The 27460-nt window shown below is 40.1% G+C and overlaps 1 protein-coding gene across 5 annotated transcripts in view; it reads right to left on the reverse strand.

The window, feature by feature from the left end:
• The window catches only part of PDS5A (PDS5 cohesin associated factor A), a 128941-nt gene extending 101567 nt beyond the window's left edge, over positions 1–27374 (reverse strand). The window contains exons 1-2 of one of the 5 annotated variants that reach the window (XM_045550555.1): positions 26927–27374; positions 25905–26082 (exon numbers count right to left, since the gene is read on the reverse strand). In XM_045550555.1, the coding sequence (XP_045406511.1) occupies positions 25905–26042 (138 nt within the window). In that variant the 5' untranslated portion in view covers positions 26043–26082; positions 26927–27374. Of the gene's footprint in view, positions 1–25904; positions 26083–26709; positions 26813–26926 lie in introns of those variants that run through there. The other 4 variants (XM_045550556.1, XM_045550558.1, XM_045550559.1 and 1 more) reach the window with 4 other exon arrangements.
• Positions 27375–27460: the final 86 nt, after the last annotated feature.

Consider the following 27460-nt stretch of genomic DNA (forward strand, 5'->3'; position numbering starts at 1 on the left):
TATGCATAGTGATAGGACGGCATCGCTAATAAATTTTCTAATAGAGAAAAATAAACTAACAGAAAAAGGGGGAAAGATCATTGCTTCTTGCTTAATTAACTGCATGGACCTTAACTCACTGTCTTTAAGATTAACCACCTGTGGAGATGGTTTTTACAGCATTTGAAAAGAGCTGAGGGGACAAAAGAGGAGTGTAAATCCTCCTCCTTGACATCTGCCAGACCAGCCCAGACAGACCACATTCCAGAGGAGACTGATAGGACTGCCTCAAGGAGAAGAAACAAGGGGAAAAACAAACACCCTAACATCTCACAATTGTATCCTACTAATCGGTTTACAGCAATAAATTTTTCTTTACTCCTTTATGACCCCCAATACAAAGTCCAAGCTGCTTGTCCTCAGGGCCAGCACTCCTTTCTTTCACTTTCATGCTGTGCCCTTTTCCCTTTTTCTCTAAGGTAAAGTAGAATAAACATTTTACTTCTTTCTCTCCTAATCTTTGTGTTGAGAATTCTTTCTCCATCCCTGCAGTAAGTTCCCATCCTAACATCTGGTGGCCCGTACAGGGAGCCTCTTCTCTACTTCTCTACCCCCACATGTACGGGGAACTCACTCTCTACCTCCAGATGGGGAGATTACTTTTCTGCATCTGTCTCAAGACTGCTCCCTCCTCTGCTACACAGCTCTCAGGACATCCTTCTTGGTGCCCATACCATTCAGAATTTGGTAAGTCTCTAGAGCTTTGGAGATGGTCATACACTTGATAAAGAGTCAGCAATTTCATGATTATGGGAAACCCCAGCACCAGATCTGCCACTCTCGGAGAGGTACCTTGGAGGGACTTCTCCCAGACCCAGGGATGCCCACTTTCAGGCCAGAACCCTACTTCTTGTTTAGGATTTAATTCAGAACTCAGGGACATCTGCTTTCTAATCAGCATCCCAGAGGTTGTCTATTGGGGGACAACGCCTCTCTCAGACTGTCAGTGTTTCATGTATGACTGTTCTTAAAGTCCTTCCCTCCCCTTTTGTTCTTTTTCCTAGTTGCTGTCACGGGCAACATTCAGTTGGACCCACCTAAAGACCCCCCCATTGGGATGTCACCTTAAGAACTTAGAAACTTTTTTTTTTTTTGAGACAGAGTCTCACTTTGTTGCTCGGGCTAGAGTGAGTGCCATGGTGTCAGCCTAGCTCACAGCAACCTCAAACTCCTGGGCTTAAGCGATCCTCCTGCCTCAGCCTCCCGAGTAGCTGGGACTACAGGCATGCGCCACCATGCCCGGCTAATTTTTTCTATATATATTTTTAGTTGTCCAGATAATTTATTTCTATTTTTAGTAGAGATGGGGTCTCGCTCAGGCTGGTCTCAAACTCCTGACCTCGAGTGATCCACCTGCCTTGGCCTCCCAGAGGGCTAGGATTACAGGCATGAGCCATGGTGCCCAGCCAAGAACTTAGAAACTTTAAGACTTACTAATCTCTGTCCTAAATGTTTAGTCTTCTATTGCAAGACAACCTGGCCACAATATAAATTAAATGACCAGGAGATTTGGCCCGAGAATGGATCTCTTAATCATATCTTTCTACAACCAGACTTACTGCCGCTGGCTCAGCAAGTGGTCTGAAGTTCTCTACATTCAGGCTTTCCTTGAACTTGCTAAACATCCTGATCCTCACTCTGCCTGCCACACATTACTTCTTACCTCTGCATCTCTCCCGCTGTCTTCAGTTTCCAAATGAAGTTTCTCTTTCAGCTACCCCTGTGCCTCCCAGCCCCCTTCTTCTCCTTCTCTGCCACTCTTACCCAGCTGCGCTCACTCCAGCCAGCTGTTCCAAACTCCCTCCCCACCTGTGCACCAGATCCCTCTCCAAGAGGTTAGTGGGTCAAAAGACATTATAAGTTACTCAGAGCCAAGATGAAAATTTAGCACTTTTTCGTTCACGACTATTTGAAGCCATTTGCCTCTTCACTAATTCAGATCGTCTTTATAAGGGAGAGACAAACTATCTTAGCAATGCGTTTCATCCCCAAGTCAGCCCCCAACATTTGGTGTAAACTCCAAAAACGTGAAGAGGGACCTCAAACTCCACAAGCGGGACCTTTCAGCCTGGTCTTCAAGGTCTTTAATAACTGAGATGAGGAGGGGAAAGAAAAAAAGAGGAAAAGGTACCAACAGTGGGCCCCGAGAGCAGAAAGAAATTTTCCAAATGGTGGCTACCTCTATAAAAAAGCTTTTCAGAGACAGGGTTACTCAAAAGGTTCAGGAAGAAGGCACCAGGACCATGCTCTTCTCCAGAAACTAAACCCTACTTCATCTACAACCAGTTAGGTCTCTGAAATAAGGCCCCAGGAAGCCTCTGCTGGGACCCATGCTCTCTCTGCAAAAGGGAGGAGCACTAGACGTGGGAGTGCTCCCTCCCTGAGACAGGGGACCACACTTGCCTTCTGGAACTGGTGGGCCCTCCTGAGCTGACATCCTCCAAATCCAAGGACCCTCTGGGACTGGTTCAGTCTGACTGATAGACCCTGGCTTCGAAACCAGCTTCACTTCACAACATCGAGATGGCTGAGCCTTAGGTAACCCCCTCTGTCACAGGTGTTAATCACTTTTCTGATTAACACCAGAGCCACTTACTCAGCTCTTCCTGAATTTTGGGGACCTCTATTTCCCTCCTCTATTTCCACTGTTGGAGTGGAAGGTAAAATACAAAAACCCCCTATCTACTCTACAGCCCTTCTGCTAGCCTGGAGGTCAGGTCTTTGCTCACTTCTTTTCTAGTACTTCCCAATCGCCCTGTCCCTTACTGGAAAAAGATCTTATGGTTAAGTTAAACACCCAACTCCTTTTAACATCACAGACTTGCTTTCTCAGGTTCCCAAAAAAAGCTTAACTGGGACTTTAAGTACAACCTTTTTTGTTCCCTTGGTATACTCTGCGCTTTCAAAATGTAAGCTTTCTACCTGTTTCACCTAAAAATATCTGCTTCTGTCTATATGTCTATATGTTTGTGTGCCTATATGTCATGTGTATGTGATGTTTTACTATCAAAATACGTAAAAGAGCTCTAATTAATTGGCTTAAAGTAAAAGCTTAAATCACATATTTTATCAAGAACATAAGAAAGAACTCAAATGCATTTAGTTCATGTGACTTTGGTAACTTCTGATAAATCAAACTAGTTTTAAAATTGTTATGAAAGTCTAAATGCTTTAAGATCATAACTGATACATCAGTGAAAGTAGATACACTCAAGATGGCCACCAAAAAACAGGATATGTTATTGTCACAACTACTCATACAATTGAAGAGTACTCCTTTACCATCTGGCACCTCTGCTCAAAAGGCAGAGCTAGTTGCCCTTATTAGGGTCTTACAACTAGGTAAAGACCAAAGATTTAACATTTTCACTGACTGCAAGTATGCTTATCACATCCTACACTCTCATGCAGCTACTTGGAAAGAATAGGGACTTCTCACTGCTTAAGGTACTTCTGTCAAACATGCCAACCTCATCATACAACTCATACAGGCAGCTCAGTTACCCAAACAAATAGCTGTCATTCACTGCAAGGCACACTAATTTTCTCAATCTCTTGAAGCCCTAGGAAATAACATAGCAGATGGGGGCGCTAAATGAGCAGCGATGCTTCCTTTTCCAATTACTCAAGCCCTTTCCTTCCAACACTGTCCCCAAACTACTCAGCTGAAGAAACCACCCATTTTATATAAGCAGGGGCAGTTTGGAACAGGCCCTAGCTTTTCTATAAAGGCAAATTTATTTTACCTACTACTCAAGAAAACTCCATCATTCACCACATTCACAACTCAATTCACATAGGGAGTTGACCCTTGAAAACCCTCCTATTCTCACTCCTTCACTGTCAGAAAAATTAAAACACATCACTGAGGACTGTTCTATCTGCCAAGTCAGCCTGCAGGGCCACTTTAAGCCTCTTCCTTCTCTTCCTACTCACTAGCTACAAGGTCATCTCTCTGGACAAGACTGGCAGTTAGACTTTACACGTATGCCTCCACATAAGGGATATAAATACTTTTTAACCTTGATAGATACATTTTTGGGTTGGTTAGAAGTTTTCTCTACTAAAACAGAACAGGCCTCTGAAGTCACCCGAGTTCTTCTTCAGGAAATAATTCCTCACTTTGGGCTTCGACTTTTCTCCAAAGTGATAATGGCCCCACTTTTACATCTCAGATGACTCCACAGGTCTTGGAAGCCTTAGGTATCTCTTATAAGTTACACAGGGCTTATCACCCTCAATCCTCTGCAAAGACAAAAAAGGCTCACTCAACTCTTAAACAACAGCTTATAAAACTTTCCTTATAACTAGGCCAAAGCTGGCTAAGCCTCCTTCCCTATGCTCTTCTCAGACTCTGCATCTCCCCTCAGGTGCCTTTGTTCTTAGCCCCTTTGAATGTTTGTATGTTCTGTTTTGTTGTCTTTCACCTCAATCCCCTACCCCCACTTGGCACTTACCTGCAGCAGAAGAATTCACTTGACAACTTCTTAGGGAATATGCAGATATCTGCCTTCCTCAATCCCTTAATTTTAAGGAACAGCAACACTTAAAGCCTGGAGACTGGGTTTTATCTCTCAGGACAAACTGGGTTCCTCCAACTTTCATAGAAAGGTCCTTTTCAAGTTATTCTCACTACTCCCACTAAAGCTAAACTTCTGGGAATTTCCTCCTGGATTCATCTCTCCCAACTCAAAATTACTGATTCTCCAGAGGAACCTACTTCCACCCACTATGAACTTCCTGGAAATCCACCAACCTACATCTGCCAGCCCATCACCAATACCAGGCTCTGAATCAACCGACAGAAGCCCCAACACCATGAGCTTCAGTAATATGCTGTGGTATATACAGGTTCTTGTTGCCCTTGTCCTCCTCCTTATACTTTTCTTATTCTACGAATTCACCACAACCTAGCTTACATACCAGGCAGGTCCGTCTTTTGCCCATACTGGAAACCCCAATGGTAACCCTACTTTCTATGTTCCCACCATGGGCATTTTACCACATCCCTGTTTGCCTACAGTCTATTTGGTGTATGTGTGTACACACTGGGAATCCTCTGTCTCTGCTGTTTGGTCTTTTATGCCATTTGGACCTGGGACAGGTTGTCTGCAGTACCAGTTGGTTTAAGTTTCTTAAACACTTCTCTGTTGCGGTGTTCCCGGACTTGTGTTTAAAACCTTTTAAATTTCTCTTTGTATTACATGCCAGGTCTCCACATTGTACCCATGTTTAAAGTGATGGACAAATTATATCAAAAAAAAATTTTTTTTTACTCTACACAGTTAAAATATAGTGTTTGTTAAATTCTCTATCTCTATTTTCTTTTCTTCCTTCTTTGAAACTAAAGTTGCTAAATTACTGATATTGAGATAAAGCTCACTGTCTATGTTATCACTAATTTAAGGTTACTTGAAACAGCCAGTTCTGGCAACAATGTGAACATTGAAAACTCATTTAAAACTAAAGAAAAAAAAAGGTAAAGAGCCAATACCCTTTACTAATAAGGTAATTCTGGTAGATCTGACTGGTGGGATTTTAAACTCCATGTGTGGCCATGGTTCCCTTGATTGTCACCTTTTCTGGGTCTTCTAACAGCTCTGCTTTTAGCTTTCATTTTTGGACCCTGCATTCTCCACTATTTAATAACATTCATACAAAACCAAATTCAGGCCCTAGCTATTTCTCTCCAGCAAAACCCCCATCCTGCCTCTACTCTGGTTTTTAAGTCCTTTCCAGTTTCCTTTGCTGTTTCATACCATTATTTAGAACATAATTTTTTTTAAACTAATATACATTTTTTGTTGGTAGCTTGAAGAAGCACTTAATATGTAATACATACCTGAGGTGAAAACTAAGACAGACAAGTGAAGCAGAAGCACAGTTAATGCATAAAGCCTTTAGAACTACAAAATTTAAAAGTCTACCTAACATACACTCAGATCTTGGAATTCAACACATTAGAGCAACTTTGGGGCCCAAAGCTCAAAGTTCAAGTGATTCACTGACCAACATTATCACATCATTATGTCTTTTCATAGCACTTAGATTGTAAATTCCTTTAAAAAAAAATCATTATTCTTAAGAGTTCAGACTGGTCATCTCAAAAGTGAATTTGTGGCTGAGCAAGGTGGCTCATAACTGTAATTCTAGCACTCTGGGAGGACAAGGCGAGAAGATCACTTGAGGTCAGGAGTTTGAGACCAGCCTAAGCGAGAGTGAGACCCAGTCTCTACTAAAAACAGAAAAAATTAGCTGGGCGTGGTGGTGTGCACCTGTAGTCCCAGCTACTCAGGAGGCTGAGGTAGGATGATTGCCTGAGCCCAGGACTTTGAAGTTATTTTGAGCTAGGCTGACACTACAGCACTCTAGCCCAGGCAACAGAATAAGACTCTGTCTCAAAAAAGGAAAAAAAAAAGTGAGTTTGCTTCATACAGAATACAGTTGATAAAATTTAGATTCCACCGCCATTGCCCCTAGTTTACGCCCTTTTTACATCGTACCCAACTTTAGTCTCTTTAGATCTCAAAACCAAACACAGCGCTTCTAAATTATTTATTCTATTTCAATGTTATCCCAACTCAAACAGTGGTGTCCCACTGATATTTTAAATATCATTATCAATTTTATAATTTTATTTTACTTTCATGCATGCATATATATACATATTTTATAAATATAAAATGTTATATAATTTCAACTCTCCACTATAGTCAAATTGGGTTTATTCATTATCTTGCAAAAACACCTTGTGCCTCTTTACAGCCTTGCACAGAAAAAAGAGAACTCATACAGCTCAACACTTCTTGAATGAAATCTGTGAATATGTCCTAAAATTGCTTGTACTCCTCACTGTATCCCCTATCCCAAACATACACTTATTAAAATCATACCAGCCCTTAAGGTTCCAGCCCAAATTCCGCTGCCTCTTCTTGAAGCTCTCTATTTTCTCTACTTGACCACCCTACTCAAGGGACTCCTCTGAACTGAAAACACTGTACCAATTACAAGGCAATTATCTTACAATGTCTCATGCTGTGATTATTAGTATAAAATCATGTCTCCTCCACAAGACTGTGATCTAAAGGATGGGGTTATGTTTTACATATTCCACATCTGCCTTACAAAGTAAGACATAGGTACATAATATTTTCTGAAGGAATAAAGTGTATTAGTCTATTTTTTACATGCTGCAGACTTTAGTGATTGACCAACTCTGAGAACAGAAATCTCTCTGAAATTCTTATTTGGCAAGAGCCATGTAATTAGTATACATCAAGACTAAGTATTGTTATTAAGATAAAACAACAATAAAGCATCAATATAGTTAATTTCTATCATTTCAACAAATTATTCAATGGGAAAAACTCAATAACCTGTTTTCCTAATAAAGAGATTATTTGCAAATATAATTGGTTTTATAACTATTATATTTAGTCAAAGTTATTATTATTTAATGAGACAAGGTTATTATTTCATACTTAACTTGTATAGTATCAAAAAAGTTAGATGCCACATGTTTTACTATCCTCTTGCTGAACTCCAAACCCACTTCTACTTTAAAGACTCATACTATCAGACCCAAAACTACACTATTAATGATTCCTTAAGGTTTCTGAATTATGTAAAAATGTTTTACTTGGCCAGGTGCAGTGGTGCACGCCTGTTGTCCCAGCTACTCAGGAAGCTGAGGTGGGAGGATTGCTTGAGCCCAGGAATTCAAGCATACAGTTGCACCACTACACTACAGTCTGGGCAACACAGACACTGTCTCTAAAAATGACAACTTAGATGAAATGCACAAATTTCTAAAAAGATACAAACTACTGAAATTGGCTCAAAAGAAATACAAAATCTGAATGGACCCATAACAAATGAAGATATTGAATTAGCAATCAAAAAACTACAAAGAAAAGCCCAGGCTCAGATGGCTTTACTGAATTCTACTGAACATTTAAAGAATTAATACCAATTCAACATTTCCCAAAACTGAAAGATGATGGAGCACTTCCGAATCATTTTATGAGGTTCAAAACCAGACAAAGACATCACAAGAAAATTATAAACCAGTATCTTTTATGAAAATGGATGCAAAAATCTCTGACAAAACAGAGTCAGCCCTCCATATGCACGGGTTCCAAATTCATGGATTCAACCAACCCTGGATCAAAAACATTGGGGGGGACAATTGAAAAACACAGTAAAAATAATAAAATTTAAAAAAACAGTACAGCATAACAACTATGTACACAGCATTTACATTGTATTACGTATTATTAATAATCTAGAGATGATTTAAAATGCATGGGAAGATATGCACAGGTTATATGCGAATGCTATGCAATCTTATACAAGGGACTAGAATATTCATGAATTTTGGTTTCCTTAAGGACTCCTGGAACCAATTCCCCATGGATACCAAGGGATGACTGCACTAGCAAACCAAATTCAGCAATATATAAAAAGAATTATGTATTATACTATGACTAAATGAGATTTACTCCAGGAATGCAAGGTTGGCTTAACATCTGAAAACTCAATTAATGTCATACATATGAAGACTAAAAAACAAAAATCACAAGATCATCTCAAAAGACGCAGAAAAATCATTTCACAAAATCCAATGGCCTTTGATGATCAAAAAATACTCAAGAAACTATAAATAGAAAGATAATTCCTCAAAATGATAAAGAGCTTTTATGAAATATCCACAGCCAACATCATACTTAATGGCAAAAAACTGGATGTTTTCCTCTTAAGATTAGGAACAAGACAAGGCTGTCTGCTCTGACTTCTTCTATTTAACATTATACTGAAGGTTCTAGCCAGGGCAGCTGGGCAAGGTAAAGAAATAAAAGGAGGCCGGGCGCGGTGGCTCACGCCTGTAATCCTAGCACTCTGGGAGGCCGAGGTGGGTGGATCACTCGAGGTCAGGAGTTCGAGACCAGCCTGAGTAAGATTGAGACCCCCGTCTCTACTAAAAATAGAAAGAAATTATCTGGCCAACTAAAAATATATATGGAAAAAATTAGCCGGGCATGGTGGTGCATGCCTGTAGTCCCAGCTACTCGGGAGGCTGAGGCAGTAGGATCGCTTAAGCCCAGGAGTTCGAGGTCGCTATGAGCTAGGATGACGCCACAGCACTCACTCTAGCCCGGACAACAGAGCGAGACTCTGTCTCAAAAAAAAAAAAAAAAAGAAAGAAAGAAATAAAAGGGATCCATATTGGAAAAAAAGATGTAAAATGATCTTTATTGGCAGATGACATGATCTTTCACGTAGAAACTCCTACAAAAGCCACTAAAAACTATTAAAACTATTTAGCAAAGTTGCAGGATGCAATATCAATATAAAAAAATCAATCACATTTTTATATACTTTGAATGAGTAATCTGAAAAAGAAATTAAGAAAGCAATTTCATTTAAAATAGCATCAAACAGAATAAAATACTTAGGAATGAATTTGACAAAATAAGTGCAAAACTTACAATCTACAAAACATTGTTGAAAGAAATTAAAGCTCTAAATAAATGGAGAAACATCCCATGTTCACACAATGGAAGACTCAGCATTGTTAAGATGGCAAAAGTCCCCAGTTCCCAAACTGATGTACACATTGAGTGTGCTACTGCACTCCAGCCTGGGCAACTGAGTGAGACCCTGTGGAAGGGAAGGGGAGGGGAAGGGGAAAGGGGAGCAAAGGAAAGGAAAGAAAAAAGAAAAGAAAAGAAAAGACAACACAAGACAAGGGGAGGGGAGGAAGGGAGGAAGGAAGGAAGGAAAGAAGGAAGACCTTTAAAAAGTTTGTCAGTACAGTGGTTCTCAGTCCAAGGGTAATTCTGCTCCCAGGAGACATTTGGCAATGTCTGGGAAGCAGAGAGTTACTACTCTCATTTAATGGGTGCAAGTCAGGGACGCTGCTAAACATCCTACAATGCACAAGACATCCCTCAAGAATGATCTTGTCTAAAATGTCAATAGTGCTTAGGTTTAGAAATCTTGTGTTAGAAAACACAAACTAAGTAGAAGGAAGGAAACAATAAATAGCAGAAGCTAATGAAATAGAAAACAAACAAGCAATAGAGAAAATTAACAAAGCCAAAGTTAGATCTTTGGAAAGAGTAACAGATAAGGCCCTTGTTAAACAGATGAATAAAAAAAGAGAGCCAAATATGGAATGCAAGAGGGGAATATCAACACAGATCTATAGGCATTAAAAGGATAAGGAAATATGAATATCAACTTTATTTGAATAAATTAGACAACTTAGAAGAACTTGACAAATTCCTTGAAAATACAACGTTCCCATACATTGTTGGTGGGATGTAAAACAGTACAACCAGTTTGGGAAATGACTGGCAGTTACTTATAAAATTAAACATAATTTATCTTATGACCCAATGACTGCACTCCCATAAATTAAAGCCGATGTTCAGCAGAAGACTTGTACAGGAATGTTCATAGCACCTTTACTCACAATAGCCTAAAGTATAAACAGTCTAAGTTTCCACCAATAAGAGAATGGTTAAAACAAATTGATAGGCTGCGGGGAGGTGGCTCACACCTGTAATCCTAGCACTCTGAGAGGCTGAGGCAGAGGATTGCTTGAGGCCAGGAGTCAGAGACCAGCCTGAGCAAGAATGAGACCCAGGCTCTACTAAAAATAGAAAAATTAGCCAGGCATGGTGGTACGCACTTGTAGTCCCACCTACTCGGAAGGCTGAGGCAGGAGGATCACTTGAGCCCAGGAGTTTGAGGTTGCAGTGAGCTATGATGATGCCACTGTACTCTACCCAGGGCAACAGAGCAAGACTCTGTCTCAAAAAAAAAAAAAAATTGATACATTCATATAATAATGCTTAGCCACGAAAATGTAAAGACTAACGATAACATGCAAAAATATAGATGAATATTAAAAACATATTGTGTGAAAGAAGTCTTACACAAGAATGCATACATACTGTATGATTCTATTTATATGAAGTTTTAAAAGAAGCAAAACTAACCTAGGATTAAAAAATTAGAAGAGTGGTTTGCCTATATGGGGGTGATGTAGGGGCAGGGATTGATTGAAAGGGTGCTCCAGGTAACTTTCTAGGGTGATGGTAATGTTCTATATCTTGATAAGAGTCTGGGTTACACAAGAATACGCATCTGTTAAAACTCATCAAATGGTACAATTAAAATGCATGCATTTCACCATACATAAATTTTATCCTCTACCCCCCAAAAAACATAGATTGATGGGTGGATATGTATATATCCACACATACACACACACACATACATAAAATACATAAATAAACACACACACACACACACACACACATACACAAAGCAAAATGCAATAAAACCCAGCTCAACCAGCCTGGAATTGATTAAGTCTCCCACACTAACTGCCTGACAAAAGAAGAGATATGCTATTTCCAGGCATAAATATAGTTTACCTTAGAGTCTACTGTTCTTTTATTCATAATGTCCAGCATTCAATAAAAACAAGGGTAGTGGGGGGTGGGTGGGAGAAGTATCCATTATCAAGAGACAAATTAGTCAACAGAACCAGAAGTAGCCCAAATGCTAGATCAGGGAATTCAAAGTAACTGTGATTAATATGTTAAAAGATATAGTAAAAAAAAGTGGACAATATACACTGCCACAGGGGAACTGCAACAGGGAAATGGAAACTATATCAAACTGTCAAACAATATCAAACAGACTAGATCTTGGTGATCTACCTTGCTTAGATTAAAAAAAAAAAAAAAAAGAATCAGACTGGAGAAGAGAGAAAAAAATGGGGAATAAATATTTGAAGAGGTTGAGTGTTTTTCAAAATAATGAAAGATAAACTATCTTTCAGACTCAAGGAACTGTGAAAACCCCAAACAAGATAAATACAAAGAAAAACGCAGAAGACACATCATAGTCAAATAAAATCTTGAAGGCAGCCAAAAAAAGAAATCTCTCTTACTAGGGTAATTTACCATTTGAAATGTTCTGTTAAATTACCATCACGTATTTCAAGCACTGCCAATTTGCAAATAATTAAAGTAAAGTGATAAGTAATAAAGCCACATAAACGTTTCATCTTTGATGATTCAGAAGTCCCACAGGAATCATATCACATATGTAAATAAGAATTAGTTTTGCAATGCCACACATTATTGGAAACACAAAACAGATCAATGTTTACTTGACCCTCTTGTTTTAGAAAAAGTAAAACTCTCATTAGTAAACTACATAGAAAATGTCAATTCAATTTGAATTTTTTTGAAACTCAACATTAATTAGAAAGAATAGGATGGCATGAGATATTTGGAAACCAAGAATGTCTGCCTTCTCAAGTGAATAACTCCATAAAATGTGGTTGTAAACTATTACCCTTAGAGACTTTTTGTTAAATTAAATTTTTATATGTACTTGTAAAGCTGTATTTAGCAGGAAGGTAGATTAATACAAAGTTCTAAATGACACACTGCCACTAAGTAAGGTAAAAGAGGTCATGGTATACATACTTGCATGCCTTCCAAATAAATTCAAACATTTTCAGGACACAGCTAAGTTTAAAATGATCGAGAGATAAAATTTGTTTCCAGGTAGAATTTAAACTGAATGTAAAACATCTTTTAACTAATTATAAAAATCCTTTTTAGATAATACTTTTGAGAATATTTATTATGAAATTTAGCAATAAGGAATGTAAAATATATTTCTCAGTGGTTTTATTTTCTCTGCATCAAGATCACCTGAAGAGCTTATTTAAAATGCAGGAGGAAAAAAGAAAAAAAATTCAGATATTTGAGCCCTAAAGTACTAAATTTGTTTGCGGGTGGGGGTGGTCAGGTGGGGAAGGTTACCAGGTAACTGATTCTTAACAAATGCACCAATTGTTTGGGAATGATAGTAAGAGCAGTGGAAAGAAAAAAAAAAGCAGTTGGTATTTAAGAACTCTAAAAACATGAGAACCATTAATCTAGATTAAAGCATACTGATCATCTTTGGGATTTAAAGTCTTCTGCATCCACATAAAACGAGTAAATTGGCACTTAGAGCTCACCCTTGGCCAAACAAGAAAAGTCAAAATTAGTAATATTAGGAAGACAATACAGAATCCAATTTAAAAAGCCATAGAGATTATAAATAAACATTTGGGATTTACCATGCTAAAAAATACATAGAAAAAAACAGGAATATATACTTTGGGTGATAATGATGTGTTAATGGCGGTTCACAAATGTACCACTAAGGAATGTGATGGAGAAGGATGGGGAGCCCCACAGGGTAGCTGAAAAACTACTTTGCACTTAATTTTGTTATGAACCTAAAACTGCTCTAAAAAAGTCTATTAAAAATTTTTTCTCGGGGCCGGGCACAGTGGCTCACGCCTGTAATCCTAACATTCTGGGAGGCCGAGGTGGGAGGATTGCTCAAGGTCAGGAGTTAGAGACCAGCCTGAGGCAGAGTGAGACCCTGTTTCTACTAACAATAGAAAGAAATTAGCTGGACAACTAAAAATAAATAGAAAAAATTAGCCAGGCATCATGGTGGCGCATGCCTGTAGTCCCAGCTACTCGGGAGGCTAAGGTAGAAGGATTGCTTGAGCCCAGGAGTTTGAGGTTGCTATGAGCTAGGCTGATGCCACGGCACTCTAGCCCAGGCAACAAAGCAAGACTGTCTCAAAAAAAAAAAAAAAAAAAAGGATGGGCGCCATAGCTCACACCTGTAACTCTAGCACTCTGGGAGGCCAAGGCAGGAGGATCATTTGAGCTCAGGAGTTCAAGACCAGCCTGGGAAAGAGTGAGACCCCATCTCTACTAAAAATAGAAAAAAATTATCTGGACAACTAAAATATATACAAAAAATTAGCCGAGCATGGTGGCGCATGCCTATAGTCCAAGCTACCCAGGAGGCTGAGGCAGAAGGATTGCTTGAGCCCAGGAGTTGGAGGTTGCTGTGAGCTAGGCTGATGCCACAGTACTCTAGCCCGGTCAACAGAATGAGACTCTGTCTCAAAAAAATAAAAAAAAAAAAAAAATTTTTCTCGGAAGCAGGTTAGAGAAGAAAAAAAAAAAAAAACGATGGGAAGAACATAATAAATTCTAAAAAATAAATAAAAACTAAAAAATTGACCAATAAACCAAAAGAGTATAGGAAAAATGTATACAACAATTGAAAAAGCAGCAGGGGATTACCCGTATTAAAAAACCTGATAAAATATAAAAGCAAAGATGAGAACTGAATATAGTAGATAAAATTACATAAAATTTCAAAGAGATCTAAAAACAATTTCATTTTATTAATGCCTGATTTTTACCACTTTCTTCAATGTTATTTAAGTAATATGCTTCAAGAAGAAAAACTTTTTTTTTTTTGAGACAGGGTCTCACTCTCTCACCCAGGCAGTAGTGCAGTGGCATCATCATATCTCACTGCAACCTCAAACACCTGGGCTGAAACAATTCTCCTGCCTCGGCCTCCAGAGTACAGGTGCAAACCACCATGCTGGGCTAATTTTTTCTATTTTTTTGTAGAGATGAGGTTTCCCTCTTGCTGAAGCTGGCCTGAAACTCCTAGCCTCAAGCAATCCTCCCACCTCAGCCTCCCAAAGGGCTAAAATTACAGGGGTGAGCCATCTTGGCTGGCTGAAAGACGTATTTTCTAAATTATTTCAGCCAGAAACAAAATAGTCTCCTTATGTACACTGACTTGATGTTCATGAATCTTAGGAAAAATAGTTTTAGTCAATGGTTTTCTTTTCACAGATAAGGAATTCACCTTTACTTACAGTGGCTAGATTAAGGATATTCAATTTAATAAGCATTTGAAATTACAGGACATTTATTCATGGCCATTGAACTTAACACAGTTTCCAAGTATTAAACAAAATGAAATAATGGCATCAATATACTCTTAAGGTTTACTTAGAACTCACCACAGAACTGTTAGGAATATTTGTGGAAAAGCACACACTGAATATGTTAAGTAATGAAAACAACAATTCGTATTGTAACTAAGTAATCTAGGTACATAAAACTCTACTAATCACTTTTTTTAAAACTTTACTCATCCACAGCCTTCACACTAGTGTCAGAAGACTAGAATCTCAGCAACTAACTGATTTACTCAGACAGCATCAATCAGAAATAGATTGCTGTTCAAACAAAGATACTATCTGATCTGGGCATGAGAATAAACGGACTTCACAAACTGGCCACAAAGAAAGGGTGGTATTCATGAGCTTAAGAAACTGCTTGGTCACTTAGTCTTGCTAATCATGCAAAACCATAATTTAGCACACATCTGCTCAAATGCATGAGAGATTTTTTTTTTTTTTTTTTAATTCAAACTCCCTTCTTAGGCATTCAGGGACTTCAACAACTTTACAGGTACCTACCTTCCTCTTTTTTTCTCCCAATTACTCTCTAAGCAGCAGGGTTGGGGTTAGCTGACTCTAAATTGTTCTTAGAGTATTTTGCGCTGGCAAAACTGTTCTGTGTGGCCGGTGTGGCGGCTCATGCCTGTAATTCTAGCACTTCGGGAAGCTGAGGCAATTTAAATACACCAAGCATGCCTCTGCCTCTCAGTCTTTGTTCCTGCTATTCACCTATTTGGAATGTTTTACCACCCATTTGCCTACCCAAGTGTGAACCTTCAAATACCAGCCTAATTGTCACCTTCACTATGAAACATTACTTGATGATTTAAAATTCTTAGTGAACATTTTACTCAAAAACACAGGTGGAATCCTACCACATAATTGGCACTTAAATTGTAAATTATGATATGATAATCTCAAAATATGATAATCTCAAGTGGAAATCCTTTCTAGTGTTATTCCCAGTATAAATCCAGCTTCCCCCATTGAATTAATGCTATTTAAGGGCTGGCTTGACCAGCAACACTTACAGTGCTCCTACTTTGGTAGAAAGTTTTAAATGTTTGATTTTAATGATCATTTTATAACATGAAAAACACATTTATTACCACCGTTCCAAACTTTTAAAATATCATATAATATATGAAAAATGAGGGCCGGGCAAAGTGGCTCATGCCTGTAATCCTAGCATTTTGGGAGGCCAAGGTGGGAGGATCTCTTGAGGCCCAGAGTTCAAGACCAGTCTAACATAGCAAGAACGTGTCTCTACAAAAAAATAGAAAAATTAGCCAGGCAGGGTGGTACACGCTTGTGGTCCAAGCTACTTGGGAAGCTGAGGCAAGAGAACTGCTTGAGCCTAGGAGTTCAAGGCTGCAGCAGTGAGCTATGATGATGTCACTGTACTCTAGCCTAGAAGACGAGAGAGAGAGAGAGAGAGAGAGAGAGAGAGAGAGAGAGAGAGAGAGAGAGAGAGGGAGAGAGACCCTGTCTCAAGAAAAAAAAAAAAGATAATGTGTAAGCTCCAAAAGCTGAGGGATTCTGTATCTAGGAACACCTGTAATTGTATAGATGCATTAACAGGTGCGAAGCTGTGAATTAATATAAAATACTAAATGTCAACATCAAGGGAAGGAAGTTTAGGAAATTCAGCCTGAGCAACATAGCGAGATCCTGTCTCTACAAAGTGTTTTTAAAAAATTAGCCAGGTGTGGTGGCATGCACATATAGTCCTGGCTACTCATGAGGCTGAGGCAGGAGGATCGCTTGAGCCCAGGAGTTTATGGTTGCAGTAAGCCATGATGACGTCACTGTACTCTACCTTGGGCAAAAGAGTGAGGCCCTGTTTCACATTTAAAATAAAAAGAAATTTAGGAAATTCCTTTATCATACTTGTGTTCAGCCTTCTATTACAACAGTAGCTAGAACTTTCTTGATTTGCTGTCTTCAGCAAAACTTATTAGGCTTTTATAAAATGCATAAACTCCACTTATCTTTCTGCAACATGGAATTAAACCATACATATTTTCAGGTGCCAAAAACCTCAGCCAAACTGTTTACCTTAAATAATTAACTCTGAAAGTGAAAGCTAATAGAAATAAAATTCATTAATGTCCTTAAACTTGTTCTCCTACAGTGAGCAGCATATAGATTTTTATATATTTTTATTTTTACTTTTTGAGACAGGGTCTTGATCTGTCACCCTGGGTAGAGTGCAGTGCTGTCATCATAGCTCACTGCAGCCTTGAACTCCTGGGCTCAAGCGATCCTCCTGCCTCAGCCTCCCAAGTAGCTGGGAATACAGGCACACGCCACCACACCGGCTAATTTTTTCTATTTTTGGTAGAGATGGGGTCTTGTTCTTGCCCAGGCTGGTCTCAAACTCCTGAGCTCAAGCGATCCTCCCACCTTGGCCTCCCAGAGTGCTAGGATTACAGGCGTGAGCCACCGTGCCCAGCCCATTATGTAGATTTCTGATATAGGATATACAAATCAAGTTACTGGCCTTCAACATGCTAATGTTACTTATTTCATATATGGTTTTTAATGAGACTTCACCTAATTTCTATTAAATTCAAGGTCTTAAAAAAATAAAAAAAAAACAAGAAAAAAGGTCTTGAATTAAAGGCTTGAAGCTTTCAACATCATCAGTTACTAAAATTCTGTCCCCATCCCTCTCTACCCTCATTTCTTCAAGTAAACTAAAAAAGTATCATTTAATTCCCTTTGAGTTTTTAAAGAACTCTAAATAGTTCTTATCCCTATGAACCTCAATGTCACACTTATGTTTAATTATTTTCATACAGAGCTTCTCTCATTGCCAGGAAGCAATAAAATAGCTTCTTTGCAACGTATTAATTTGCCTGTTAGACTGCTAATTTAAAAGTAGGCATTACTTGGCAACACATTATTGAGAAGCTGGGGAGGGGGGAGACACTACCACACACAGATGGTGGAAATCCAAAATGGTACAACCCCTATGGAAGGGAATTTGACAATCTCTAACAAAATCACTCATAAACCTACCCTTTAATCCAACAACCCACTTGTAAAAACAACATGTGAACAAGGTTATTGACTTCAGCATTATTTATAATAGCAAAATATCAGAAATAATCTAAAATGCAAGGTGATACTAGTGAATAAACTATGGCACATCTAATATACATGGAGTACCATAACACCATAAAAATTTTTTTTAAAAGATCTCCAGATATGGAGTGATTTTCAAGATAGAGTAAGTGAAAAAAGCAAAGTACAAAAGAGTACAAATACTAGTCTATCTTTTGGGTAAGAAGGAGAAAACACAGAAAGAATAAACCAGAAATTAATGAAATGATTACCTATAGCGGGTGGAGATAGAGAGGAAGGAATAACGATGGGAGAGAACCTTTTGAAAAGTGTAAGTTTTTACAAACAGTAGTTCCAACTCTTGAACTACGTAAAATTAAATAAAAATAATTTTTAAAAGTAATCATTAAAATAGAATACAAACACTCCTACAACAAAAAATAACTCAATTAAAAAATGAGCAAAGGACTTGAATAGACATCTCTCCAAAGATGTACAAATGGCTAATAAGAATATGAAAAGATGCTCAACATCACTAATTACCAAAGAAATGCAAATCAAAACCACAGTATCACCTCACACTCATTAGAATGGCCACTAGCAAAAAAGTAGAAAATAAAATAACCGGTATTGGTGAAGATGTGGGCAAACTGGAAAACTTGTGCTCCCTTGGTGGGAATAAAATGGTGCAGCTAGGGAAAACAGTATGAAGGTTCCTCAAAAAATTAAAAATAGGCCGGGTGTGATGGCTCAAGCCTGTAATCCTAGCACTTTGGGAGGCCAAGGTGGGAGCACTGCTTGAGGCCAGGAGTGAGACAACCCTAAGCAACACAGCAAGACCCGTATCTAGAAAAAATAGAAAAATTATCTGGGTGTAGTGGTTCACAACTGTAGTCCCAGCTACTTGGGAGGTTGAGGCAGGAGGATCACCTGAGTCCAGGAGTTTGAGGTTATAGTGAACTGTTATGACACCACTGCACTCTAGCCTGGGTGAGAGAGCAAGACCTTGTCTCAAAAAAAAAATAAAAATACAATTACCATAAGACCCAGCAATTCCACTTCCAAGTCTCTATCCAAGGGAACTGAAAACAGGACCTCAAGCCTGAGCAAGAACAAGACTCCATATCTACTGAAAACAGAAAAATTAGCCAGGCATGGCAGTGTGCACCTATAGTCCTAGCTGCTCGAGGCTAAGGCAGGAGGATCACATTAGCCCAGAAGGCTGAGGTTGCAGTGAGCTATTATGATGCCCCTGCACGCTAGCGGGGCTGACAGAGTGAGACCCTGTCTCAAAAAAAAAAAAAACCCAGCACCCCAAAGAGATATTTGTACACCCAGGTTCACTGCACCATTATTTACAACAGCCAAGAGTAGAAACAATCTAAATGTTCATTGACAGATGAACAGACAAAGAAAATGTGATATACACATACAATGCAATTATTATTCAGCCCTAAAAAAAGGAAATCCTGTCATACGTTTACAACATGTATGAACCTCAAGAACCTTATGCTAAGTGAAATAAGCCAGTCAAAAAAAGAAAACTGCTCCAGAAGTGCACTTATGAGATACCTAAGATAGTCAAACTCTTAGAAACAGAAATAGAATGGTGGTTACCAGGGTTGGGGGGATGGGAAAATGAGGAGTTATTTATTCAATGAGTAAAGTTTCAGTTTTGCAAAATGAGAAAGTTTTAGATATCGGCTGCACAACAATGTGCATATAGTTTACACTTACTGTACTGTATACTTAAAAAAGGTTAAGATGATAAATTTTGTTACATGTTTTTTACAACAAAAAAAAAAATCAAGCTAGGATTACATTTGTCACTGGAAATAAAAAGGGCCAACAAGTATACATATGAAAATTGAATACAAAAAAAGTAAACTAACTGCATATAAAATTGATACCCTAACTACTCAGATAAAAAGAATTCAAATTCAACTAACTAACAAATATGGTACTTTATAAATACCCTTAATGGGACAAAAAGAACTACAAAGAAATCTTGTAAAGGATACTAAGTAGATCTAAATTTAGTTTGTGCTTACAGTAGGGTAGTACAAAAAAATAAATTTATAAATGTTAGGGGAAACCAGTGGTTTCGACTGTAGAAGAAGGAAGATACAAACACGGAGCGGAGAAACCTTAGGAAGAACTCTATGCTGGATGGATTTCAATTGGAGGTATTAGAATGAACTCATCACTGATTGAGGAAATAAATAAATGTGAATACATTTCCTAGCTCTATATACTGAAAGGGCCTGAAGAAATCACATCCTAATAGCAATGCAAACAGAATGCTCAGATCTTAGTTTATAAACACCCCCCTTTACTAAGATAGAAATAGGGCTCCTTGGAAAAAATGACCTATCCAAATCTGGGAGGGAAGGTGAACATATTGGTTCAGAAAGCAAAGAAGTGCTCAAAAACTCAGAGAGACATGTCAAAAGGACACTAGATGTTTCAAAAGGACACCGGGGCCAGCACATTCATTTGGGACAATTTGAGTCTCAAAAGTAATAAGAACAGTAATAGACCTTAATGCATTGAACAAAATAATCCATGAGTAATATTTTTTAAATGGGCAGGGGGGAGGGAGTTGGGCAGGTTCTTCTTTATAGAAGAATGCCAGCCAATTTCACTTATTTGAAAGTAGTCAAATTCATAGAGACAAAAAGCAGAATAGCGGTTGCCCGCAGCTGGGGGAAAGGGAGAATGGGTGGTTTCACTTGGGGAATATGCAAAATTTCTGGAGATGGATGTTGGTCACAGTTGCACAACAATGTGAATGTACCTAATGCCACAGAGCTGTACACTTAGAAAATGATTAAAATGAGAAATCTTATATTATGTATATTTTACCACAACAAAGTAAAAACAAAATGTATCTTTAAAAAAGTTCATTACACAGCAATAGATAACCAGAACAGTTCCTCTACACAAGTGGAAGTCTGAATAAGAACTGTGCTGCACTATGCATCACTTCACAAATGTATATTGGCTATATTTTAGGACTTGATTTTAAGAAATCTTGCCTCTTTGTTTAATTTTTAACATTCTTGGCAGAATCTTCTGCAATGATACAAATATAAAAATAAAGAGAATTTAGAGTTGAAATTACATACTTAATTACACGTGAAATTATCACACTGTGTGGCAGCTAGGGATGAACAAAAATCATTCATGGAAGTAAAAATAATTCCCAAATACTTCTGGGGTCCTCTTGGAGGAAAGGAAATGGAAATAATTATGGCCTTTCTTCCCCTCTCTCAACCTAGGTTTGGTGAGGAAAGGGGGATGCCCTACCTAAAAGTCCACCATATTCTAATTCCTTCTACTGCCAAATAGACCAGGTGGAGAAAGGTTGATACAAGGAGAAAGATTACAGAAAATATAAAGAAAATATACTTGGTGGGAGAAAAATCAGGGATATTTTCATAAAACCCTATTCTTTAATCTTTCCTAATTCTTAGCATCAAGGTAGTAAACATGTTGATTTGATTCTATGACAAAATGGATATGGCAGATCTGGGTATGGAGTGGTAGCTGGAATAACGTCTGGGGCATTCATCTCTGGGACCAGGTAGTAAGAAATGGATATAAGAAACAAAATTCACTCTGCCCATCTCTCTATCTAAAAATCAAGGATTATCAACCCCCCCCAGCCCCCGCCCCCGACTTCCAAAGTAGCAAGAAAAGAAGGAACAAAGTATGTGTGTGGCACATAGCCCTAAGTAATGTATGATCTGGGACAGACTATATAACTTAACTCTGGGCAGAAGCTGGTAATAGAATTTGTACAACTATTAATTTATAGGTTCACTGTAACTGTGTTCAAAAACTTCTCAGATGTCAACTCTGTATTAGTTTCTGAACCCATAACCTTATAGGAAGGTGGCTATTTGTGATACTTAATGTCAAAATGACACTAAACGATCTGTTCTCCTTCCCAACTGCTAATTAACTTTAGTATGGCTTTTAAATTTGTCAATTAATATGTAATTGTAACCTATCAAGTAACAGAAGTTAATGACACTTTTCAGCTTTATGTGACTAGGGTTGGTGGCAATCTCTCAAAGGGTCAGTTTCTCCATCTGGAAAACTAGAACAAAATCAAATAACCTCTAAACTAACTTTTAACTCTAAAATTCCAAGTACTGTATCTATGTTATCACCTCTGGAATGCAAACACAGGAACAGTCCTTAGTTGCAGTTCATAATTTTTTCAAATTATCCTTCACTTTCAAAAATAAAAATATTTTGCTAATCCAACATTAATAGAAAGTGTTCATTGGTTCACTCAACAAATATTTGCTGAGCACTCAACTATGTGCCAGACATTAAGCTTGGAAATGGAAGGATATAAAAAGGAACAAAACAGACATGGTACCTGTATTCATGAAGCTTGCAGAGAAACTGCAGACACAAATCAATTAAACGTATAAATATCACAACTGTAATAAGTGATACGAAAGAGTTAAAAGAGTTTATAATGGGGAATCTAAGAGCTTTCCCTTAAAAAGTAACAAGTGAGCGGCCAGGCGCGGTGGCTCACGCCTGTAATCCTAGCCCTCTGGGAGGCCGAAGTAGGTGGATCGCTTGAGGTCAGGAGTTCGAGACCAGCCTGAGCGAGACCCCGTCTCTACTAAAAATAGAAATAAATTATCTGGACAACTAAAAAACTATATATAGAAAAAATTAGCCGGGCATGGTGGCGCATGCCTGTAGTCCCAGCTACTCTTGAGGCTGAGGCAGTAGGATCGCTTAAGCCCAGGAGTTTGAGGTTGCTGTGAGCTAGGCTAATGCCATGGCACTCACTCTAGCCCAGGCAACAAAGTGAGACTCTGTCTCAAAAAAAAAAAAAAAAGTAACAAGTGAGTGACAAATGAGCTGAGAGTGAAGGGTATTTATGGGCCACATAAGGAATCTGTCTAGGCAGAAATAAACATGGCATGTTTAGGGAACCTACAGACCAGTGTGACCTGACATAACAAAAATAGGTGAAGCACTTCCCTGGAAGCTTCTAGTGTACAAAAGTATACGTTAGCTCTTCCAAAGACATACTCTAAGAATTATTTTCAAGGAGGCTTCAAAGCTTCAAAATAGTTTCTAATATTTAAAAAAAAAAAAAAAAAAAGCCATACTTTATCTCACTACAAAAGACCAAACTAAATCTCTTTGATCTTTTCTTTTCACTTTACTGTCTTTAAGTGCATGATAAAAATCACCACCTTTTAGTTCTACTGAGATTCCTTAGAAGAAAGCAGCCATAAGAACCAAAATCAGTATGATATTATTGCCCTTACTCTGCCACAAACCTGCCCTATGACTGATCTTGGTAAATGTTACTCGGCCAGTTTGCGCCTTAACTTTTCTTATCTGCGAAGTAAGGGGAGGTTCCAGAATTTCTTTTAAGATCCTTCTAATTCTAAAATTATGGTTCCACTGTAAAAATGCTTGTTCCATTCTTGAAAACTGTAAAGAATAGGACCAAACATCTTTGAATTCCTTTGATCAAGATTTTACTTGCCTTTAAGCTCTCTTTACATTTATATATTTGAACATTGCTGCCATTTTATAATAATAAACTACAAAATTTATAAAATTCACCCATAACTAAGGATCTAATAAGAAATTATCAAAATTTCAAAAATGCTTAAATATTGTTAAAAATCTACATTTCTGGGCGTGTATGGTGGCTCATGCCTGTAATCCTAGCACTCTGGGAGGCTGAGACGGGAGGATTATTTGAGGTCAGGAGTTTGAGACCAGCCAGAGCAAGAGCAAGACCCAGTCTCTACTAAAAATAGAAAAATTAGCCAGGTGTGGTGGCACGTGCCTGTAGTCCCAGCTACTTGGGAAGCTGAGGCAGGAGGATTGCTTGAGCCCAGGAGTTTGAGGTTGCTGTGAACTAGGCTAATGCCAGGGCACCCTAGCCTGGACAAGATAGTGAGACTCTACATTTCCAGTAAGACAGTAATATTTTAGACAGAGATTCCTAAAAAGTACAAAGTCAAAACAGAACTGAAGGCAGGAAGAATATAAAATTTAAAAAATTTTTCAGAAAAGCAAAATTTTAGCAGTAAGGACATTCTTATTGGTTGATATGTATGCCAATTTTAACTTCCAAAAGAATTCATCACAAATGGGGTATTCTAACACAATGCTCATTGTAGACTTGGTTATATATCCATGTATAGTTAACAGTACTTCTGATAATCTATTTTCAAGTGGAAAATGTATAGTCATTACTTTCCACGTTTTTTACCATATTATCCACCACTAAAATTCAAGCTTTCAATATTCTTAAATTTGGAAAACAATAAAAATTAAAGATCCATAAATTTTTTACTTACCAGCTTCACATTTCATAATTTTTTAGACTCTCAAAACACTTGATATAATTTTAAGAAGCACGAATTAAGCACTTAAATTCATGTATCTTTAGTATCAAGATTTGTTTTAAAGAAAAATTTTGTTTTAAGGAAAGAAACTGTGTCTTATTCCTTCCAAAAAGGCAACAAATTTCAGAAAATAATTAGATTTTTGAAAACTAAACCACAGGAAGACTTTAAATACTATATTCATTAAAACACAACATTGTATACGTGTACTGGGCACTATACTAAGCTCTAAGAGCAAAGAGGCAAGATCATTCCCTAAAAATACATTTCATCAAGTTGCCTAAGGTGGAAACATTAACATTGCTTCTTCCCTCACCTCCCACCAAGTCTAATTGATTCTAACTCTGAAACATAAATGGTTCCCTATCTCTCTATTCCCACTGTCACAGCCCTACTTCAAGATTTCAGTATGTTTCACCTGGACTACTTACTGTTAACAGTTTCCTAGCTGGACTGACTGACTCTCGTCTTTCCCTACTCTAATCTTTCCCTATTCCAATCTAGCCCCAACTGTGACAACCAAAAATGTCTCCAGCATGGCCAAACATCCCCTGTGGGTCAAAGCTGTCTTGACTAAGAACCACTGTTTCAAGCTGATCCTGTATACAAGAATGGCACTTATTTGGTAGGGCTGTGGCCATGATCTATGTTCAGGGAATAGAAAGCAAAAAACTGACCAACATAAGGTTGAAACAAAATCTTGATCTTAGGATCACTATGCTCAAATTAAATAAGCTGATGCCTCATAAAAAGAGCCACAATACTCTCTTCTAAACTCCTTTGAACATAAAAACTTAATCATCTTACTTCTAGCCTGAATTTTGAAAAGTCAGTATCTTCTCTCAAAGTTTAACCACACTATATTATACATAAAAGCTGCTGGCAATTTTTAAAAACTTGAAAAGAACTTTTGTGTTTAAATCAGTCCTCTCAGAAGCTGATGAAAATAGGAACCTTCCTCGGTAAATTCTTACCTACATATAACCCTACATATTACTTTTTTTTTTTTAGAGACAGGGGTCTCCCTCTGTCACCCTGGCTGGAGTGGGGCAGCACCATCGTAGCTCACTGCAACCTCGAACTCCTGGACTTAAGTGATCCTCCCACCTCGGCCTCCCAGAGTACTGGGATTACAGATAAAAACGACCATGCTCGGCCTTAAATTTGCAACCTACTTTGAACAGTTATTCTCATTAAATATTTCCAGAAAAAAAGCTTTAAAAACACAAGAATATTTACGCTTGAAAACTAAAAAAGAAGGAAAAAAAGTCACACTTCTTTTTAATTTCCCATAATGGGTATGTCTGTCCCTACAAAACTTATTCAAAGATGTATTCAAGACAGAACAATGCTTTTCAGAGGAGGTAGGGAGAAGACAGTAAGCTATCTAAAACACCAAGGAGATGCACTGTAAAGGTCAGGCCGAGCAGTGCAGTAATACCACAGGAGAAAGCCCCCAGATGTCTCCGGAAGGAGCCAAAGACATCCGAGGGAGAACCACCTGTCCAGGTGCTTACCTTCAGTCGTTTGATCATTTCGTCGGTGGTGATCTTGTCGGTGATCTCCTTAACCCCCGGAGGGTAAGCGATCTTCCCGTCCGCACTCACGACGCCACAGAGGGCAGTGGCAGGCTTGGGCTGCGCGGTGAAGTCCATCCTGGGGGACAACTTTTCTTTCACAGTCCTCTACCGGCCTCTATCGGTCAGAAAACCAAAGTTCAGCGGGAAAGGGGCGACTTTGTAACCTCTTTTTTCGTTTCAAATATCTCTAATCTGGAAAGGGCCCGTTCTCCCCATAGGCCGGGGACCCGGCGGCGACCCCGCCACCCGCTCCTTCCCGGGGCGCGGACCCCGCCGGCCGGCCCTGCCAGCCCTGGGCTCTCGGGGCTCCCCGGCACCAGCGCCGCGGCCGCGGCAGGCGACGAGCAGCTCCAGGAGTTTCCCATTCCACCTTTCACAATGAAATCCACCCTCCAGCACCAAGGTCCCAAGTTTGGCGGCTTCCGGAGGCCAACAAGGACCTCAAGGCCCCCGCTGGGCCAGAGAGAAGCGCCGCGTCCCCACCCGGCCAGTCCCCTCCGGGAAAGCAAACGCGAGGCCTATAGGGCTCAGCCTAGGCCGCAAAACTAGGGACCCAACCGGACCCACACGCAGCGGCGGCTCCAGGGAACAAAACGCCCTTCCCCAGCAGAGCTTCAGGACCCCGGGCAGTCCCCGCCGCGCCCCGCGCCCCCGTTCCGCTCCCTCACCCCCGCGGGAAGGGAAAACAAGCCGCCCTCCGCCCCCAGCCCCACGCCAGGAAGCGGCTGACGCGGCTCCGCACTTCACATTTTGTTCCTTCAACTTCGGCCGAGGGGCCCCAGCGGCTTCTCTCGCCCCCGGCCACTTGGCGCCGCCCGGTACCGCCGAGGCCTTACCGGCACCTCCGGGCGGCCCCGCCGGGCCTCGGACTCGCGCCCCCCCCGCCCCCGCTCCAGTCTCCCCTTCCGTCCCCTCCCTCCACCAGCCGAGGGCGGGAGCCGAGCCGCCGCCGCCTTTACCTCCTCCTCATGCGGGCGGAAGGTGCATCGAGCGCCCGGGCCTCTGTCAGGTGGTTGCGCCGCCGCCCCTCGTCGGGCTGCACACAAAGCGGCTCCGCGGGTCCCGTCGCCGCCGCCGCCCGCCCGCCCGGGAGCGGCGCTGGGGCTGGCGGCGCCGAGGAGGAGCAGCCGCCGCGGGGGGAGACACGGGGCGAGTGTGCGCTGGGCGGGGAGACAGTGCCGCTCTCCGTCTGGCCGAGGAAGAGCAGCCTCGGAGAAGGCTCCTCGGGGAGCGTGTGCGCCAGTGTCCGCCCGGGCCCCCCGCAGCCCGCCAGCACCTCGCGCCGGCCGGGGCAGCACACCCGGACCCGGACGCCCCCAGCAGCGGCGCGCGCCCGGCCGTCCGTGCCCCGGGAGCCGGCGCCTCGCGCACACACCGGCCGGTCACGCGAGCGGCGCGAGAGCACGCGAGAGCAGCGCGCGCGCCTCGCTCCCTCCCCTTCCTCCGCCGGCCGAGCCTCCGCCTCCCTCAGGCCCGAGGCGGCCGCGCGCGGG

Source organism: Lemur catta, chromosome 4 (genome assembly GCF_020740605.2).
Source record: "Lemur catta isolate mLemCat1 chromosome 4, mLemCat1.pri, whole genome shotgun sequence".
Lineage (NCBI taxonomy): Eukaryota > Metazoa > Chordata > Mammalia > Primates > Lemuridae > Lemur > Lemur catta.